Below are 21,238 nucleotides of genomic sequence, written 5' to 3'. Positions count from 1 at the left end.
CAAGTACACAGAAATTCATGGTTTTTGTGGGGAGGCTGTGAGGATCTTGTCTCCCATGAGATGTGGTGATTAGACCAAGACAACTTGACCTCTGTGATGTTTTTCCCCTGACAATTTTGAGTGAAGAAACTAGTGTCAGCCTAGACCAGTTTGTGCAGCTGATGTACTGAGGCTGAGTGTCCTGTTATCAGATACCAGCACAGTGACTGCTGAATGTCATGTGCGGAACTTGCAGACTTCTAGCCACAGCTTGATTATAATCATTAAGATTTTACAGGACACTGAATGTATTGCCAAGTGTTTTATGACCTTCTTTTTATTAGTTGTTCCCCATCCAGCCTAGCCTGACAGAAGGGCTGCCGCCTCTGCTTTCCTGATGTGGAAACAGGGCCACGGTGAGGTTAAAGTTTTTGCCAGAGGTCACCCAGCGGCTGAGCTGGTGTTCTGACTTGTTGGCTTGGCCAGATGTGGTCTTCTCCTTTGGGCCACTCTGTTGATGTGAGAATCTGGGAAATTTAGAGCTAATGAAATAATACCTTGGGGGTCTGGGAGGTAGTAGGATGCATTGTTTGAAATTTGTCTTCCAGTGTGAATTTTGGTTTTGGTGTCCAGAATTGATAACTCAAAAATAGAAGAGCTCAGTCATTCCTATTCCCTTTCTGTGGTTCTCCCTTTTTTATGTACTAAGTTTTCCTTTACATTCCAAAGGAAGGGGTTGGTCTTGAGTGAGTGATTTTAAGTTCCTGGCATTTTGAGAGGGGCCCAGGTAGTGGGTGGTTATGATCATGCTGGTCACATGAGAATCATGAGATAGCTCTCTTTTGTTTGGAGATAGCATTATGATACCCCCTCATTCTCCATAGAGGGTCTCTAGTTAAAACATTGGTTTCATAGGATCTTCCTAGGGAACCAGGTATTTCAGGCTCTAACATTAACATTAATTGAAAACTCAGGGTTAAGCAAATTGAAACACATTATTTATTATCCTCCTACAGAAGGACTTCTCAAAGTCTCTCTGTGTTGCGAGTTTCCAAAGGGGGAACTCTAGTGTAAACTATACCTGAAACTCAAAGACCACCAGTTCTATTTTTTCCTTAGCTCTGTCTTTTAACAGTGATTTTCCATGGAATACCCCTGCTGAGAATCTCAAGCCTATTTCACTCAGAAAGGTGGTACACAGTCACTTCTTTCTGTGGCTCTTTATGGGACTTCATTGTGCTCTGTGGAGTCATGGGAGGGGAGAAAATGCTCATGGGAAGCATAGGTGAAAGATCTAGGCATGAGCTTGTACCCAAGGCCAGGAGATGAACCACACATCTCCTGAGCTGAACTTTTCATTTTTTCCCTGGCTCATTAAATGAGTATTGATTATGGGGCATGTGTTTGGACATAACTTATATAGGTCTTAGGACATAACTTATAGAATCATGTGGGTTGTACTATATGATGAGTGACATTTTGAAATCATTTGTACCAATAATTTTTCAACATAATAAGAATGGCCTTGTGTTATCCCTACCAAATTTCTTTCCAGAACTGTGTATTTAGATACTTTTGGTACATGGTAGTGTCAGGATAAGAATGTATCTTTTTAAGGAACAGTTAATTTTTAAATGGCTTCTGACCTGCCATGTAGTAGGTTGGGAGCTGGTGGGGGACAGGGTTCCTGCTGTGGATCCAGCTTAGACATTGGTATTCTCTATGACCTTAGGTGAGTCACTTAAACTCACCCGGTCCCGAGTGTCTATGTATGAAATTAAGATAATGACTCCTGCTTCCTTCCTCCCTCTTGGGCGTAGGGGTGCTAGGAGAAATGAGATCATATGAGCTTTGAGCCTAGAGGAAAAAAGCAAGAAGATAATTTTTAAAGGATTTCCATTTTTCCCTTCCCTTGATGTCTAAATGTAGAATCCTGGGAATAGATCCCCGGAGATCAGATCCCAGGAGAGAGAAATGAGGTCAGAAAGAGATGCCTGCACATGGGAACTGCTTATGGGCCTTTGCAGACTCTTTCACTAAGTGTCACCCTCTTTGAAATCACGGTGACTTGGGAGATTTGCCTCTCTGTCCTTTATCTTTGTCCTTTATCTATCAGTTGATAGTCATCTGTAATTGTGGGGTGCTCAGTCTGATTATTTTCTGTTTCTGTGTTAAATCTTTTTCCTAATATGTATCAGGATTCTGGCAAAGTTTCTTTATGAAAATTGCCCAAAAAACCCACTTACTGAAATTGAGACATGTTTGCTGGACATTTGTCCTGCCATTGGCCTTTTCTTATCATGTGCCCAGGACATCTAGGATTGGTGTCTTAGACTATTCTTTATCTCTTATCATCAGGATATGGCATCTCAGAGGCTTTTTGCTCTCAGGAACCTGAACTCTTTCAGTGTTCTGCTATATGTATATTGTTATTATGCCCATTTTCCTGAGGATGAGATGGAGGCAGAGGTGGGATGGACTTGCCTGAGGCTGCAGGGTGACTCATGAACATAAGGGAGAAGGAGGATGTGAGGGAGGGATTCTTCTTTCCTGACTTCACTTCCAGACCCCACACTGTCTAGCCCATTCCCTCCCATGAACTTGCTTGCTTGGAAACCCAGTTCCAGAGTTATTTTGTTGCCTCCTCCCATCCATTATTTATCTTTGATGTAATTCATTTATCTAAGACATCATTTAGCCCATTATTTCCTTGTGGTTCTCGCTTGATTGCAAAGAGTTCCCCATCTCTTGTTCTATTTAAATAATAGTACAAGTCTCAGTAGTGTAGTGTAGCTCTCAGTGTAGCTCTCCACCTACCCTCTTCTCTCTTGGCTCTGGTCTCTGTGTCAGAGGTTTGGGATCATATCTCACAGTGATAAGTGCTGAGTAGTTGCTCAGGAGGGAAGAGAAACTATAATTTATTGAATGCCTTCCATTTGTCATGGTCTATATTAGATACAAAAATAACATAATAAACCAATGAGTATGGTATTCATATTTCAGATGAGGAAAATGAGGCATAGAGAGGCCAAGTGACCTGCCCAAGGTCACATGACATTCAGCCCACATTCTTTTTTAAAATTTTAATTGAGGGGTAATTGACAAACAAAGTTATATTAGTTTCAGGTGTACAACATAGTGATTTGACTATTTGTATTCATTGTAAAATGATCATCACAGTAAGTATAGTTACTGTCACCTTACAAAGTTAACAGAACATTATTGAGTATATTTCCCATGCTATACATTACATCCCCATGACTTACTTATTTTACAACTGGAAGTTTGTACTTCTTGATACTTTTTATCCATTCTGCCCCCGTCCCCATCCCTTGTCACTTTGACAGCCACTAATTTGTTCCCTGTATCTGTGAGGCTGGGTTTTGTTTTGTTTTATCTTTTAGATTCCATGTATAAGTGAAATCATGAAGTATTTGTCTTTGTCTGACTTATTTCACTTAGAGTAATACCCTCTAGGTCCATCCGTGTTGTCTTCAATGACAAGATCTCATTCTTTTTTATGGCTGAGTAGTATTCTGTTGTATGTGTGTGTATAAAAAAATAAACAAACATATAAATAAAGTGAACATACACATGCACACATATATGCATATAAACCATATTCTCTTTATCCATTCATCCACTGATGGATACCAGGTTGTTTCCATGTCTTGGTTATTGTAAGTAATGCTTCAGCAAATATAGGGGTGTAGATATCTTTTTCAAATTAATGTTTTTGTTTTCTTTGGATAGATACCCAGTAGTGGGATTGCTAGATCATATGGCAACTCTACTTTTAAGTTTTTGAAAAACCTCTATACTCTTTTCTATGGTGGCTGTACCAATTTACATTCCCACCAATAATTCATGAAGGTTCCCTTTTCTTTACAACCTTATCAACACTTATTTCTTGTCTTTCTGATACTAGCCATTCCAATATGTGTAAGGCGATATCTCATTGTGGTTTTGATTTGCATTTCCCCAATCATGGGTGATATTGAACATTTTTTCATTTGGTCAACAGACAACACTTATTTCTTGACTTTTTTGAAAAAAATGTCAATTCCTTTGTCCATTTATAAATCAGATTTTATCTGTTATTGAGTTGTATGTTCTTTATGTATCTTGGATATTAACCCTTTATTGGATGTATGATGGGCAAAAATCTTTTCTCATCCAGTAGGTTGACTTTGTTGATTTTTTTCATTCACTGTGCAGAAGCTTTTTAGGCTGACGTTGTCCCATTCAGCCCATTGTCTTTGCCTCTATGTCCTGCTGCTTTATATTTTACTAAAAGTTCTTTGATGGCTACATTTCTTGTTACTCACATAATCTTAATTTCTTACATTTGTACAGTGATTTATGGTTTCAGAAAGTTATTACAAATTTTATTTTATTTTATTCTTGCAACAGCCTTGTGAAACAGGTACCACAGGTAATAATACTCCAGTTTTTTTTAGATGAAGAAGCTGCTGTTCATAGAGCTTAATGATTTGCCCAACATCCCACTATCTGGTGTTCAGTCCATACCATATAATCTATTATCAAAATATTCTTTCTTGGGACACCTGGGTGGCTCAGTTGGTTAAGCGGCTGCCTTCGGCTCAGGTCATGATCCCAGTGTCCTGGGATCGAGTCCCACATCGGGCTCCTTGCTCCGCGGGGAGCCTGCTTCTCCCTCTGCCTCTGCCTACCACTCTGTCTGCCTGTGCTCATGCTCTCTCTCTCTCTAACAAATAAATAAATAAATAAAATCTTTAAAAAAATATTCTTTCTCAAGTACTATTTTTATTACACTACTTTTCTGATTAAGAATCTTACAGTGACTAGCTATTGCTAAATATACCATTAACAGTCAGTTATTCAACTCTCTTTGCCAGCAGGCCTTCCCCATCCATCATTCATTCATTCATTCATTCATTATTCAACAAACCTTAATTAAACACTTGTGATGTGTGAAGAACTGGGGATACAAAGAGGAATAATACCTAGTCCCAACCCTTGAGGAGATTATAGTGTGGTCAGGGAGTCATGCAGGTCAACCCATTATTTTAATCCAGGATAATAAAAGCTATGGTAGAGGGTGTTGTGGGAGTACATGGAAGGGGCACATCACCCAGAGAGTGGGCTCAAGGAGGGCAGCTTAGGGAAGGTTGAGCTTGTACGGAATCCTGTGGGACAAGTTGAGGGTAGGGTGTGAGATAGGGAGGGATAAGGAGTGAGAGTAGGAAAGCTAAGCAGGAAAGAAGGATTTTGTGGGCAAAGGTAAAGAATTTAGACTTTATCCTACAGACTATGGAGAACCATTATAGGATTTAAGTCAGGAGAAGACTTGATGACATACTCAGATTTGCATTTTGAAGTGGTCACTCTGGCAGAAACACTGAGAATGGATTAAGGGAAGGCTGGATAGGAGACAGAAGTCACTTAGGTATCCGTTGCAATGAAATAGTTAAGAAATGGAGGCTTAAACTAAGATATTTACAGTTGGGCTGGAGAATATAATTTGAATCAGGTTTTAAGAACTAGAAACCCATAAAGCCTGCTGACATATTAGATATAGAAGACAAGGAAGAGGAAGGAATCAGGAGGAAGTCTGGGTTTTTCTGGAGCTCCTGGACAGATAGATAGCTGGGAGAGGGACGTGAGAAGAAGTGATCCATTTTGAGTATGTTGAGTGCCTGTGAGACACCAGATAAGGAGGCCCAAGAGACAACAAGACACCTAGGTCTGGAAGCCAGGAGTGAAGTCTAGGCTAGAGACAGGGATTTGGAAACCATCAGCAGGAATGAGATGGTTGTAGCCTCAAGAAGAGATGAGATTGAGTGGGCTGTATGTGTGGGTGTGTGTGGGGTACAGTGGTTCTCACCTGGGCTGTGCATTAGAGCCACGGCAGGGGTGGGGGGACTCTAACAATCCAGATAGCTTGGGTCACATCACAGTAACATTAAAAATTCTGGGAATGGGATCTAGGTGCCCCCCCCACCCTTTTTTTTTTTTTTTTTTTTTAGAACTTGCTAGGTGATGAAGTGGCAGCCAAGGTGGAGAAGCACTTAACATACAGAAAGACAGAAGGGGAGGACGAGTTTGTGAAGGAGCCTAAGTTTCCTGAGGAGAAGGAGAGCCTGGAGAATAGGGGACATGGGTGTTAAAGGTGTGAAAGGCCTGGAAGAAAGGAGTGAACACCTTTTACAGTCTTTAGTCACTTCCTGAAATGACCCTTTCCCACAAGCACCCAATCTGTTGGCTATTTCTTGCATTAACTTGGGAGATGGTCCTCTGTATCTCTGCTCAAACTACTCTAGATAGCCAGATTCCTGCCTTTTGCCAGGATACTGGTCCACTTCCCTTCCATGTATAAGACTTGGCTTAAAGCTCCTCCTCCAAAGATCTGATTAATTTTGCCAGATTCTGAGAACTCCTCTTTAGGTAGTCCCTCACACTAAATAGTGGTTCATCAGAGATGGCCCAGCTCTGGGGCAATGCCTGGAGCCCCGGACTTGGACTCTGAAGATTTAGGTTCAAATCCTGGCTCTGCTACAAGTTAATTAGCTGAACCTTTTGGGAGAAGTCATTAGAGCTCACCAGTTTTTTTATCTGTAAGGTATTCATAGCTATAACTACTTTGAAGGGTTCATGTAAGATTTGTGTGTGAGATTATAAGAATACTACACATGTGGTATAAAATTTTACCCTTGTGAATAAGTTGCTCTACAAGCAAAGCCTGTGTGTGTGTGTGTGTGTGTGTGTGTACGCGCACATGCATTCATTTGATTTTCTAACTGGATTATAAACTCCTTAGAGACAGAAACCATTTTGTTTCTTTTCTGCCTCCCTGGAAGGGGGTTTATCGGGCTATTGTGATTAGCAGCCAATATCTTTTGTGGGATCATGCTGGTTAACCTCAGCATCCCTGAGGATGTTGCTCCCAAGTGACAGGACTTCTGTGCAGGGACCAAGAGTCAGATGACAGCCTGCACAGGCATAGGATGCTATTTGGGTCAGTATCATCCAGTTTAGATCTGTGGGCTCCAAACATACAAGGGACAAATCCTAGGTGTGTGCAGGAAGTGAGAAAGGATTGAGCCCAATACTGTCTGATGGCTTACCAATACCAGATGGCTTACTTGCTCTGAGGAAAATCTAAAATCCTTAAGCCTACTAGACCTTGCATGATTAGTGGGTATGCAGAGCGACTTCTCAGATCTCATTTCCTGGGACTCACCCCTTACTTGTTTTGTATCCACTTGTCTCTTTGCTCTTCCTAAACTCACCTGGCATGCTGCTGTCTTAGAGCTTTTATAGCTGCTCTTCCTTAGGCTTGGACTGCTCTTCTCCAGGTGTTCATTTACTTTGTTCACTTCTTTAGGTCTTTGCTCTGATGTTACTTTCTCAGGAGACCCTTCCTGACCATTTTGTTTAAAATCATGACTCTCAACATTCCTTATCTTCCTCCACTGCTTTTTCCCTGTAGCATTTGTCATTATCTGATGTAATATGTATTTTATTTATTTCCAATTGAAATTCAATGAGGACCATGTTTTTTTGTCTACTTTTTTCTGTCTGATTTTCAAAACTGCTGTATTCCTGGTACCTAGGTGATTCTTGAACATAATAGGCACTCACTATTTGTTGATGAATGAATAAATGAATAAACAAATGAATAAATAAAATTTGCTTATCAATGGGCAAGATATTTTGAACTTGTGGAGACCCAGTAGGTCAAGGAGTCTGATTCTTTTCCTTACTCTGATTTCCTGTTTGTTTCTTGGGCAGAGATTTGTGGTGAAAACTCTTATTAATTCCTGTGGGGAAATGGCTCTTCAGCTTCCTGGCTTTGTTTGTTTGTTTGTTTGTTTGTTTTGTTTTCTCTCAAAGGGAATACATTCTAAGGAGGAAAGGGCTTTGGTAGTTTATTGAATCTTACTTCAAGCTCTTTCCTCTTATATTTCCTGAATGTGGATCCTAGTCATCTGGAAAGTCCTATCTTTCTTTGGAGGGAATTTTCTAAAAAACAGTGGATCACTTCTTCGAACTTTGAAGTCAAATGAAGAGAGAAGAATTAGGACATTGTGGTTTATAAATATGTGGGATTAATTCTCTTATGAGGTTGATAGGGTTGGGAGTGCACCTTTTTTTTTTTTTTTTTTCCCAGAAGAGCCTGGACAAATTTGCAGAAGTGAAAGCACAATGAGCTGCTTGTGAACTGTCATCCTAATGTCCACCTTTTCCATAGGGAGTGTATAGGCAGTGACTGCATGGACCACTGGTCATGCTCAAGAGAGCCACTGTGGTGTGGTTCAAAGACCCAGATGCTCTGCTCAGAAGCGTGGAAAGACTAAATGTGAGGTGTGGCTTCTTTCATCTCTCATCTGACTCACCTCTACCTCATCCATCTACATCATAGGTGGGAGTAAGACACATGAGTGAAAATATCTCAGAGCTTTACTGTTTTTTTTTAAACCAGGTTGTGACAGAGTGTGGGAAACAATTTGGCAAGGATGTCAAGGCAGAGATTTCTGGCTTATGTGGGTATGTAAGATGACACCCTTAGAACAAAGAAGCTTAGAGTTGGATCGTCTAGTTCAACTTAGAAATCATCCAACTCAAGATCCCTCTACTGCAGAAGTGCTTCTGCAGTGACCCTGACTGATGGTCACCTAAACTCTTAGACAGGGCTGGTGATGAGACGATCACTACCTCCTAAAACAGTGGACTCTGTTATAAATGTAAGGATATTTCTCTTTAAATTGGGTAAAATTGCCTTCCTTTTTGACTTGTACCTATTGATTCTAGTCCTACTCTCAAGCAATGTAGAATCACTTTTTATTCTATGGGACCATCTTCAGATACTTGCAAATTCTTAACATCCTTTAAGTCTTCCGAGGAGAGAAATCCTCATCATACTCTTCCAGAAGAAGTCCGTGTTGCTTTGCCTCTTGTGATGTCTGGACCGAGCAGTGCAGGGCAGAGAGTTCTATTCCTTCCTATCTGAACACTACTTCTGTTAATTTAAACTAAGATTGCTTTACCTTTTTTAATTAAAAATTTAAAAAATTTATTTATAATAGAATATATACAACATTAAAATTACCATCTTAATCATTTTTAGTTGTATGTAGTTAGGTACATTCACATTGTGATGCAACCAATCTCCAGTACTCTTTTCATCTCGAAAAAAAAATGAAATTCTGTACTCTTAAAACTAATTCCCCTAGTACCCTTTTCCCTAACCCCTGGAAATCACAATTCTGCTTTGTGTATCTATGAATTTGACTATTCTGGATTCCTTATATGAATGCAATCATATAATATTTCATTTAGCTTAATGTCCTTGAAGTTCAGCCATGTTGTTGTATACATTAGAATTTCCTTCCTGGAAATTTTCCTGGATAATATTCTATTGTGTGTATATCACATTTTGTTTATGCATTCATCCATCAATGGACACTTAGGTTATTCTTATCTTTTGGCTATTGTGAATAGTGTTGCTATATCAGGAGTGTGCAACTATCTCTTCACGATCCTTTTTTCAGTTCTTCTGGATATAAACCCAAAGTGTACTTGCTGGATCATATGATAATTCTATTTTTAATTTTTTGAGGAATCGTCATACTGTTTTCCATAATGGCTGCACAGTTTTACATACATACTAGCAGTACACAGGGTTCCAGTTTTTCCACATCCTTACCAAAACTTGTTATTTTCAGTTTTTATTTTTTTTTTTTTGAGAAAGGAGTTCTTTTTTTTTTTTTTTTTTTTAGATTTTATTTATTTATTTGACAGACAGAGATCACAAGCAGGCAGAGAGGCAGGCAGAGAGACAGGAGGAAGCAGGCTCCCTGCTGAGCAGAGAGCCTGATGCGGGACTCGATCCCAGGACTCTGAGATCATGACCTGAGCCGAAGGCAGCGGCTTAACCCACTGAGCCACCCAGGCGCCCCTATTTTCAGTTTTTAAAATTTCAAAAAAAATTTTTAAATAGTAGCCATCCTACTGGGAGTGAGGTGTTATCTCATTGTGCTTTTGATTTGCATTTCCCTAATGATTAGTGATATTAAGCATCTATTCATGTGTCTTGTTAGCTGGTCATGTACCGTCTTTGGAGAAATGTCTTTTCAAATCTTTTACAGACTTTTTAATTGGATGGTTTGGGGCTTTTTTTGCTGTTGAGTTTTTGGAGTTTTTTTGTACATTTTGGATTTTGACCCCTTGTTAGGTATACATTTTGCAAATATTTTTTTCTCCATTCTATTGATTGTGTCCTTTGATGAACAGAAGTTTTAAATTCTGATGTAGTCCAATTTATCAATTTTTACTTTTGGTGTGATGGTTTAAACTATTTAAGTTTTTTCTTAAAGCAATCACAGTTCATTACTTTCCTGTTATAATGACAATCAATTAAAAGCCCTAGTCAGATCTGTCATGTGTAATGCTGTTAAACCTGGTGACCTTCATTCCACCTCCTCACCTACATTTCTCTAAAGCCTACTCATCCCTAAAGACCCAGGCCAAATGCTTTTTTCAGCAAGAATCCCACTTGTATTCCCCATTCAGATGTAATTTTTTCTTCCTTTGGAACTTGTGCTTGATTATAAGCCTGTCATAATATTCTTTGGATTAAATTATTGGTTTATATGTATTACATCCCTCAGTAGACTGTGAGCTTCCTGAGGGCAGGAACAGTTTGGTTTATGGTTGTGTCCCCCACCATCCTAGCATCATGTCTTGTGTGTGGCTGTTTTAGCAAAGACCAGCAGCCTTGGCAGTTATATGCCGGATTCTTCTCTATGAATTACAGTGCTCATTAGATAGGCTCTTTTCACTGGCTTGGGACATAATAAAATAATTAAAAAACATGGACCCCGGAAGTCAGGCCTGGATTTGAATTCTATTTTTGTCACTTTGGGGAAGTCATTTAATCTCTTTAGGCCTTGGCTTTCTCTTCTGTAAAATGGGGATGATAAAAAGCACCTAACTTATGAGGGCTCATAAGAGGATTGCATGGAATAGGCATGTGAGCTCCCAACATTGTATCCAGTGTACACTAAGTCTGTGAAAGTTAGTGGCTATTTTTCACCTGTCTTTGCAAATACTTTGTTCTTTTGGACCCATCACATGGAATTGTGATTATCTTCCTGCACCATAGATTGTGAATTCTTCATAGTGAACACCCTATCTCTGTAACCCTTCAGTGCCTACACAGTGTCTAACAAATTATAGTCATTAGTATTTGTTGGATGAATGAATGAATGAATCTGAGACTTCTGAACTGCAGCCCCAGTGTTGAGCATGTAAATGCTGCTGTTCCACATGTAAATGCTGTAGGCATTGCACTGTGAGGTCTTAGAAATGAATACTAGCAATGATTTCCTTGACTTTAGGGAAGTGTGTGGAAGACAGCGTGAAAACCAGACTTGCAGATTATGAACTTTAAATTAAGCAGAGTAAATTAGAATGCCACAATAGTGTAATGAGAAGAGTAGGTGCATACAGGTGATATGGAAAGCGTATGACTAAAGTAAGTGTAAGGGGTGGCTTTATGGAGATGAAATTTGAAGTGAGATTTTAAAGAGGAGTACAATATTGATTGAATAAATCCATCTCCCTGTTTCAATCCTAACCATTCACTAAAGTCCAGGGAAGAGATTACGTCTACCTTGAAGACATTTATCATGCCCCACCCACATGTGATCCACTCCTTTGCATCTCCATGGTGCTTTCTTTCTTATTACATACCACATTCTGTTATAGCCCTTGGTGTGTATGAGTTGATCAGAAATGTACATAGAATCAGTATTATTTATATGCTTAGCTTAGCACCTGCCTCTGCTTCTGACTGATTGTAAGCTCTTTTAGAGCATGGTTGTGTTTCCACAGTTCTCTAGTGCCTAGAACATGCCAGGCACTATGCCAGGCACTCCACGGGTCCTTTTAGTCACCCTATGAAGAAGATCCTATTATCGGAATTTTAAAATGAAGAAACTGAGGCTCAAGTCACACAGGAACTCAAGTGGTTGGGACGATTGGAATTCACTTCTTTTGGACTCCCAAACTGCTGTTCTTCACTCCATTACATATCACACAATGTGTATACTCTGCATAGTTAAGGACAGTTGCTGCTGTAGTAGAAACTGATGAGTCCATTTGACAAAAGTCTTACTAGTTTACTGGGTAGACAGCACCATACTATGACTTGTTCCCTTCTCAACAGTTGTATTTTTTCTAGACATCTCAAGACACAGGGAATCCAGTGATCAGTAGGTGGCGCTAGAACCCCATATGTTATTTTTTCCAGTTTGGTGTCAAGGTGTTTTTTAGCCTCTGGAATATTTACTGTCCTTAATCAGCCAGGCTGATTCACCTAGACACTTAGCTATAAAATCAGAGCAGTACAACTTTAAGGAAATCTACATTGTAAATGGTATTGTGCCAAGTCCTCATTTTAAGGCCGAGAACACTGGCGTACAGTATGGGGACAAAAAGCACCAGTCATATGTGGCATTAGCGGCAGTACCAGGACTAGAACTCAAATTTTCTTTCTCCCAGTTCAACGTGCTCTCTTTCTTAGACTGTTGCTATCTATTTAATAGGTGTTCCTAGTGCCTTTTGCTCTCAAGAATGCAAATTGCTTGTATGCAAAATGTATTTTGACAGTGGGTACTCAATAAATGTTCAATTCTAATTAGGCTCCAGCTGCTTGAGTAAGTCTCCCAGTAAGTTAACCAACACCAGAGGCCGCAAATCCATTGTGCTGGGTTTTCAAGGGAGCCGGAGACTCATCAGCTTCTTAATGGCCTCATAGCTTCTGTGGAAAGGACAAATGACGTAACTGAAGCAACAGAAGAGCATTTGTGTATGCTTCCATCAGAAAGCAGAGTGCACACAGGGGAGCCTGAGTATATGCAAGTCAACAGAGCACTGAGGGAGGGAGGATTACAGAAGGTGAGTTTGGAACTGGCCTTTTGGGGAGCTGAGGGATAGGAATTGTTGTGTTTGGATTGCAACGGAAAAGAAGGGGGAAAATAGAGTGAAGAGTAAGAAAATAGAATGGCCACAGTCTGGGATCCTGCAAGTCATGGAAAGTGTTGGTGTTGAAGGGAGATTACACACCCCTCAGGAGTTCTGTTTCAATGGGGCTGTGCGGGGGAGGTTGGTGGGGGTTGGCAAAATGGCTGAAGGGGGTGAAGAAGTAGAAACTTTCAGTTATACAATAAATAAGTCACAGAGATAAAAAGTTTAGCCTAGGGAATATTGTCAGTACTATTGTAATAATGTATAGTGACAGATGATGACAGATGTGGTAAGCATTGTGTAAGGGATAAAATTGTCAAATCACTATGTTGTATACCTGAAACTAATATAACAACTATATTTCAATTATATTTCAATAAAAAAATAAGAAAATAATAAATGGGGCTTGAGCAGGGAGGCACAGAAAGTCTGAGACAGAGAAATGCTGGTCCTGGGTTGTGAGGGAAAGTGGGAGGGATGAAAGCACGCTAATGGTAGAATAACAAAGGGGACAGAGTGGTGGTGCCAGGCATGGAGGAAAAGAGCCTGATATAATGGAGAGTCCATTCAGTTGAATTTGATTCAACGAGCACCCACCAAATACTTATTCTGAATGTTCTGGGTGCTAAGAATGATGTAAAGAACAATGTGCGGACCTTTTTCTGAAGGAATTTCTAATATAGTCAGGGAATGAGAATGTTCACCAATACCTACAATAATGTAGAGGGTGATGATGGTCACAGAATCTTTCCAAAGATGCTGCTTGAAGACAAAGAAGTGGTTACTATTGTTTAGAAGAAGGGGGATCAAGGAAGTCTTCTTGGAGGAGCTGGAACATAAGCTGGGCTTTTCAATAATATGGCAAACATTTGTTAAGCTTCTATTAAAAATAATGCCAAAGGGGAGATGATAAACACTAACTAAATAAGCAAGAAGATATCAGACTATTAACTACTTTATGTATGTCATCTCAATTTATTTTTAACCAACGATTGGAATTTTTAATCCTATTTTATAGATGAGAGAACTGAGATTAAAGAGATAAAGAAGTTTTTCTAAGTTTTCTAAGATTGTAAAACAGTAAGTGGTAGAGCTAGGTCTCAAATACAGGTCTTTTTATTCTAAATCTCAGTGTCTCTTTTTTAAAGATTTATTTATTAATTTTAGGGAGAGAGAGAGGGTGGCGGTGATGGGGAGGGCAGAGGGAGAGGGAAAGAAAGTCTTAAGCAGACTTTGCGCTGAGCATGGAGCCTGATCTGCAGGGCTTGATCTCATGACTCTGAGATCAGGATCTGAGCTGAAATTAAGAGTCAGACACTTAACTGACTGCACCACTTGGTTGCCCCTAAATCTCAGTCCCTTTACATACACCTGTTTGGTGGCAAAGATACAACTGAATAAGATGCAGGATCTGCTTGCTAGGATCTTGCAGCTTGGTGTGGGAAACAGATGGATGTGGAATCATTTCAGTACAGTATGATAAATTCTGTACTGGTACAGGTTTGAGAGATGCTGCTAATTAATAGAATAGATAGGATTTTGCCAGGTGAAGGTTAGGAGAGGGCTCCAGTGGAGGAAATGGTAAAAGCAGAGATATGGAGGTTGGGCAGTTGTCCAGTTAGGCTGGAATCTAGGCGGCATGTGGGGGTATAGTGGGAAACCAAGCTGGAAATGTAGACTGAAACCCGATACCAAAGCCCTTTTGGAGTGTTCAGTGGACACACTCATTGGGCTTGCACCTTGAATGCATACTCTTTTTGACGCAGAGGGTACAGTAGTAAACAAGACAAACAAAATCTGTGTCCTTAAGCGTATCAAGTTCCAGTAGGGAGAAAAAGACAAAAACAGGTAACATAAAACCAAGATAACCTATGTGAAAAATGTTGGGAACAACAAGAGAAAGAAAGGGATGTGATTGGGAGTGACTGGAACTACTTTTGTAGACTAAATGTCAAGAAAGCTTCTCCTGGGAGGTGACTCTTTAGCTGAGACTTGAATGAAATAAGGAGCCAGTCACACAAAGCTGGGGAGAGGACTCTTCCAAGACAAAGCAATAGCTGGTTCATAGGCTTTGAGGTGGAAACCAGCTTGTCCTGCTAGAATCACCAGAGGAAGGCCAGCATGGTTGGAAAACAGTGAGTGCAGAGTGGAGTGGTGCATGAGGGGGTGTGGCAGGGCCCCATACTAGGAAGGTTCTGGGAGAATACTGGATTTTATTTTGTGTGGTGAGAAACCACTTAGCCTTTTACCCAGGGGAGTGATCCGATGCGGCTTCCATTTCACAGAGGATTAAGGAGTTCTGTCAGGAAGCTGTTGCTGGGTTCTAGGAGAAAGACAGTGGAGAGAGGGTTGATGACATGGGAGATGACAAGAATGGTGGGATCAGGGCTACATTGTATTTTGAGATAAAAACAAAGGGACTGCTGATGAATTTGATTTGGGGGAGAGAATGATTACAATAAAAAATGTCTCTCCTGTGCTTTCCCTTGAGAAATGTGGAAGGTCCTACCAACTTACTGAACTGGGGAAAATTGAGGGAGAAACAAGTTAAGTCAAGACTCCTGTTTGGGAATGCTAAGACAGAGATGCTATTTGATGTCCCAGTGGAAGCTCCAGGAGATGATTGAATATAGGAGTCTGGGATTTAGGAAAGAGGGCTGGAGATGAAGACTTGAGAGTCTTAGAAATAGTTGTGATATTTGGAGCTATAGGACTGGACAAGATAACCTTCTCAAAAGAGAAGGTGGCTGAGGAGTTAGTCCCATGGGGGAAGATGTCTTTTATAAAGGGAATGGTATCTTTCGGTGTGGGTCGATTTGGACGACCTATTGTGAATTAAATTCATGGTGTGCATGATTGTCTCAGAGTTTGAGAGTAGAGACAGTGCTTAAAGGGGTGATCTGCTGTTTGGTTATTCCAGTTGAGGACATTTGGTTGGTTGCTCTCTGGTTTAGATACAGAGAGCTGCTTTTTTGTCCCCTGAGGAGCAGTGCAGTGCAGTAGAACATCTTTTCTCCATGCTTTTACACCCTTTTAGGGTAGACCCCTTTCTGGTCTTTTGGCCTTAGAGCCTGGATAGCCCCCCAGTCTGTGCTTATGTTGTACCTGTGATGGGTAGTTACCCTTACAGTAGCATTTCTCTTTATCCCAAACATCTCTTCTGCTGGTTTCCTCTTTTCCTCTCATTTTCTGCTCAGAAAACTTTTGTGGATCCTACTATTAACAGAAAATAGTCCAAACTCTTCATGGTGGGTTTTGAATTCCTCCGTGATCTGGCTTTATTTGTCCTTCCAGCTTTCTTTAGTATTCCCTTGGAACTTCCTTTACCATGCAGCACTCATGCTGTCCTCCCTGCCTAGAACGCCTAAATCCCTCCCATGCTTCACTGCCCAGCTGACCCATTGAAAGCCCCCAAGAACTCTTAGCAGCTTATAGATTTTGAGATCTCTCAGCTTTGGGTTTATTTTCCACCGTCTAGTTTAGCTCTCTGGGGAGTGTCTAAGTTACAGAGAACATTTGTGAAGAAGACCCACCTTACTCCTGAACAATCGTACCATTTAAACAGCAGCGAACATATGGGACATCCCCATCGAGCTTAAGGCCCAGGACAAGCCATGACCCTTCTCATGCCCACTCCCCGAGCCAAGATCATGACCCTAGCTTTGATGCTTTCCTCTGTGTAAGCTTATCTCAGTCCTTCCACACAGTTACTTACTCCCTTCTTGGTGTTATGACAGCGATTTTCTTTTTTTTTTTTTAATTTTCTTTTTTCCCTCTTTTTAAAAAAACTTAAGCTCATTTAGTTAACACATAGCATATTATTAGTTTCAGGGGTAGAGTTCAGTGATTCATCAGTCTTATGTCACACCCAGTGCTTATTATGTTCCATGCCCTCCTTAATGTCCATCACCCAGTTACCCCATCCCTCAACTCCCCTCCCTTCCAGCAACCCTGTTTGTTTACTATGATTAAGAATATCTTATGGTTTATTTCCCTCTCTGATTTCATCTTGCTTTATTTTTTTCTCCCTTCCCCTATGCTCCTCTGATTTGTTTCTTAAATTCTACATATGAGTGAAATAATAGGATAATTGCCTTTCTTTGATTGACTTATTTCACTTAGCGTAATATCCTCTAGTTCTATCCATAACGTTGCAAATGGCAAGATTTCATTTTTTTAGTATTCCATTGTATATGTATACTGCATCTTCTTTATCCATTCATCTGTCAGTGGTCAACTTGGCTCTTTCCATAGTTTGACTATTGTGGCTATTGCTATAATGACAGCAATTTTCTTGTACTTATGACATCTTGCTTTATTTAATGGTTGTGTGCTGTATACATATTTCTTACTAGATTATAATCTTGAGGAAAGGAGGGGCTGTTATGAGTCTATATATCCTTCCTACGGTGAATCCAATGGCCCTTAACATCCATTCTTATCTCTTTCTATATTTCCTAGACTCCTTTGTAGCTAGGGTTCTGGATATGAATTATGTTTTTCCAATTAGATGTGTTTACATAATATTTGGAAGATACTGTGATTTTTGCTATTTCTTTTGGTAAACAGGGTTATGGAATATGGTTGTTGACAGGCAGATTTGGGATCAATGCCAGCAGCTTCTGGATTCCAGCTTTCTGATTGCTGGGTTACAGTTCTATAGATGTCTTGACCTCAATAGTTCAGGCTTCACTTCCTGATTTCTAATAATTCAAATCTTATAATTCTAGGCATTAAATGTTCTATTGCTTAAAATATCAAAAAAGACTATTGTTTCATTCAACTTCATCCTTGACTGAATAAGGGTCAAGTTTAGCCTCTTTTGTCTGTTATTATGTAAATATTACTACGTGTTTGTTTAGCTGAATTTTTCCTGAAGCCAGACTAATTTTCTCCATCTGCCTACTTATTCAGCAAATAATCATGAGTGCCCCTGGACACCGGGGGCTGCACTAAATACTGAGGAGTACATAGTTGAGTAAGATACAGTCTTATTCCCAGCTTGATAAGGGTGATAATCACAATAGTGTGTGTGACAAATGTTATAAGAGAAATGAGTGGGAATATAAAGGAAGGAGTGCTTGGAGTGTCCAGGAAGGCTGCCCAGAAGATGTGATGTTTTAGTTGGGACACAGACACAGAGGATGCCCAGATTTTTTACCTGGCAGAAGCAAGGGGAAGTACTCTAGGCTATGGAATGGTATATTCAAAGATATGAGTTAATGAAAGACCATGATAAACTTAAAAAAGGCTAAGCCTTTGGTATGGCTGGAGTATTTGGTGCTCCTGGGAGGGCCCTTTCATGGGACTAAGCTGGATGGGTCATCTGGATCAGATGGTGAAGGGCCTAGGTGTCATGCTAAGGAGTGTGACCTTCATCTTAAAGTCACTGGTAGCCACTGAAGAGGAGGGAAATTCAAGGCAGTAGAAATGGAGAAGTGGGAAGAGATCCAAGAGGTATGAAGGATGTGAAGTTGGCAAGACTTAATGACCATGGAATGTGGAGGTGAATGAGGGCAAATGTCAGTGTTGACTCCTCTGTGGTGGAAGGAGCTGAAAATATTTAGATAAATTCCTTTTGACCTTCTGTTATTTGTTTCATATTAATTCCTCTTCTTCCTCTTCCTTCTCCTTTCTCTTGAATTCCTCCCCTTCTTCTCCTCTTTCTTCTTCTCCTTCTTTTCCTTCTTCAGTGCTCAGGAACTCAAAGAACAGAAGCAGCTTAGAAGTCAAGAAATGAGGCCTTATTTTTTGGAAAACTTCACCCAGGTGAAGATAGGATAGAATGTCCCCACCATGAAAAAGGAAAAGAGTCACTGAGATCATTGCTCACCAATCATTTATTGGGTATTTTAATACAATTCCATAGATTTTCTTTAAGGGGTTTTCAGGAGCTATGGATGGACAGTTTTCGCTTGTTGGAATCTGCAAGCAGATGACATATTCTTTCTCTGTGTTTTATATGATCAGAAACTGGATACATATGAAGCTGGAACCTGTCCAGTCAGCTGTAGTGATAGCAGCTCAGGGGATAGTTCCTCTGGTGAAGGGTGGGAGCCTGGGCATGGAAGGTATTGTGGACTTCAGAGAGGACTTTCCTAGAAGCCTCTAATCATGTTCCATTTTAGTGTAGGCTATGAGGTTTGCAATTCCTGGTGTTTTGTCCATAGGAGCCCAAGGCTACCAAAACTCAGCTGTCCTGTCCTCAGGCTGTAATATGCATCTTCAGAATACCTTTCCTGTTTCTGAATTATTGGGAGAAGTTTCTACCTTTCAGTGATCCAACCATGTCCCACCTACACAGATGGAAAACCAGGAAATGATTTAAATCCCCAAAGTAATAAAAATTGGGATCTCATTGTATCACCCAACTTACCACTCAGATTTAACCCAACTAGAACAACCTAGAATAAAAATGCCCTAAAAGTGAATACTAGTTCTCAAAAGCATCCTTGCAAGTAGATAGAAGAGGGAAGGAAGATAAACATTTTCAATCTCTTAAACAGAAGTAAGGATAAACTTGGATTTCTTCCTTGGTTTCAAGTTGCTTTAGCTCTGGTGTGTGCACAGCCTAGTGCTGATTCCTTTTCTGCTCTTGTACATAGTCATAGAGGGGATTGGGAGTAGGAGCTGCTTTGGTAGGGTGACTTCTACCTTGTTCTCTCCTTGGGGGCCTCCCACCAGTCTGGGTGGGATGGAAGGTCAGGTTACTGTGTCTTCCCTGGGAACCTTGCCTCTGGCTATTCTCATTCATGTGGAATTTTTCTCTATTAGCACAGCCTTGCTGGTTCTCACAAGATTGTTGATCCTGGGATCCTTGATATCTTTCTTCCTCCTCAAGGGTTTGCCTATCCAATTGTTGCTGACAGTTTTGACTCTCTTCATGGGTTTGCCTGTCTCGTCGCTGACGGGTCTGTTCATCTTCATGGGTTTGCCTCTTTTGTCGCTGGCAGGTCTGCTCATCTTCATAGGTTTGCCTGTCTTGTCGCTGATGGGTCTGCTCATCTTCATGGGTCTGCCTGTCCCATCTCTTATGGGTCTGCTCATCATGATGGGTTTGCCTGTCCTGTCTCTGATGGTTTTGTTTTTCTTCAGGGGTTTGCCTGGCCTGCATCTCCCATGGAGTTTCTTGACTCTCACAACCATGTCTGCCCCAGGTTTGGTGGCCCTGCTCTTCCTCTGCCTGGTGGCTCTGCCCCTCTCCATGACTTTGCCTGGCCTGGGACTGTCTGTGGTCCTGCTCGCCACTAACTGACTGCAAGTCACCCACTTTGTAATTGCGTGATTTTTCTTGCTGGATTTCTGCTATGAGTTTGTGTTGGTCATGTTGGCTATCCTCCTCAGGCTCCCATGCCTGATGGCTGTTCTGTTGGCCTTCCCTAGACTGGAATCTCTGCCCTTGATTTTGAATGACTTCCTGTCCTTGAGTCTTTTGACTTAGTCTCCCTGACCTTCCTGATTGCTCAACGTAAGAGTCTCTGGTTGTTCCCTCACTGCCTTGGAGGTAACTATTTTGCCCTGTTACCCCAATCACTGACTGACCATAGTGAGAGCTCAGACTTTGTCTGTCTGTCTGACCATAATGATAACCCTGGCCTTGTCTGTCTGTCCAGCCATAACAAGAGCTCAGGCCTTGTCTATCTGACTGGCTATAATGATAACCTTGGTCTTGTCTGTCCACCTGACCATAGTGAGAGCTGAGGTCTTGTCTCTCTGTCTGGCCATAACGGCAACTCTGGCCTTGTCTGTCTGTCTGACCATAGTGGGAACTCTGACCTTGTCTATCTATCTGACTGCACTGAGAACCTAGGCCTTGTCTCTCTGTCTGACCATAGGGAGAATTCTGGCCTTGTCTGTCTGTCTGACCATAGTGGGAACTCTGGTCTTGTCTATCTATCTGGCCATAGTGAGAACTCTGGCCTTGTCCATCTGTCTGGTCATAGTGAGAACTCTGGCCTGGTCTGTCTGTCTGGCTACACTGAAAACCTAGGGCATGTTTGTCTCTCTGGCCATACTGGAAACTCTGGCCTTGTCTGTCTGTCTGGCTACACTGAGAACTCTGGCCTTGTCTGTCTGTCCAGCCATAGTGAGAACTCTGGCCTTGTCTGTCTGTCTGGTCTTTGTGAGAACTCTGGTCTTGTCTGTCTGCCTGGCCATAATGGAAATTCCAGCCTTGTCTGTCTGTCTGGCTACACTGAGAACCTGGGGCTTGTCTGTCCCTCTGGCCAGACTGGAAAATCTGGCC

The 21,238-nt window shown here is 41.0% G+C and overlaps 1 protein-coding gene across 1 annotated transcript in view; it reads right to left on the bottom strand.

The window, feature by feature from the left end:
- Positions 1 to 19,564: 19,564 nt before the first annotated feature.
- LOC111161938 (repetin) overlaps positions 19,565 to 21,238 on the bottom strand; it is a 3,566-nt gene continuing 1,892 nt past the window's right edge. The window contains 1 exon segment of the mRNA XM_022526009.1: positions 19,565 to 21,238. This exon segment is cut by the window's right edge and continues 9 nt beyond it. Within this exon segment, the coding sequence (XP_022381717.1) occupies positions 19,565 to 21,238 (1,674 nt within the window).

The sequence above is a fragment of the Enhydra lutris genome, unplaced genomic scaffold, assembly GCF_002288905.1.
Source record: "Enhydra lutris kenyoni isolate GAN:26980312 unplaced genomic scaffold, ASM228890v2 scaffoldscaffold88, whole genome shotgun sequence".
NCBI lineage: Eukaryota > Metazoa > Chordata > Mammalia > Carnivora > Mustelidae > Enhydra > Enhydra lutris.
Note: the sequence above shows the minus strand (reverse complement) of the source record. Positions and strands in the feature narration are given on the sequence as shown.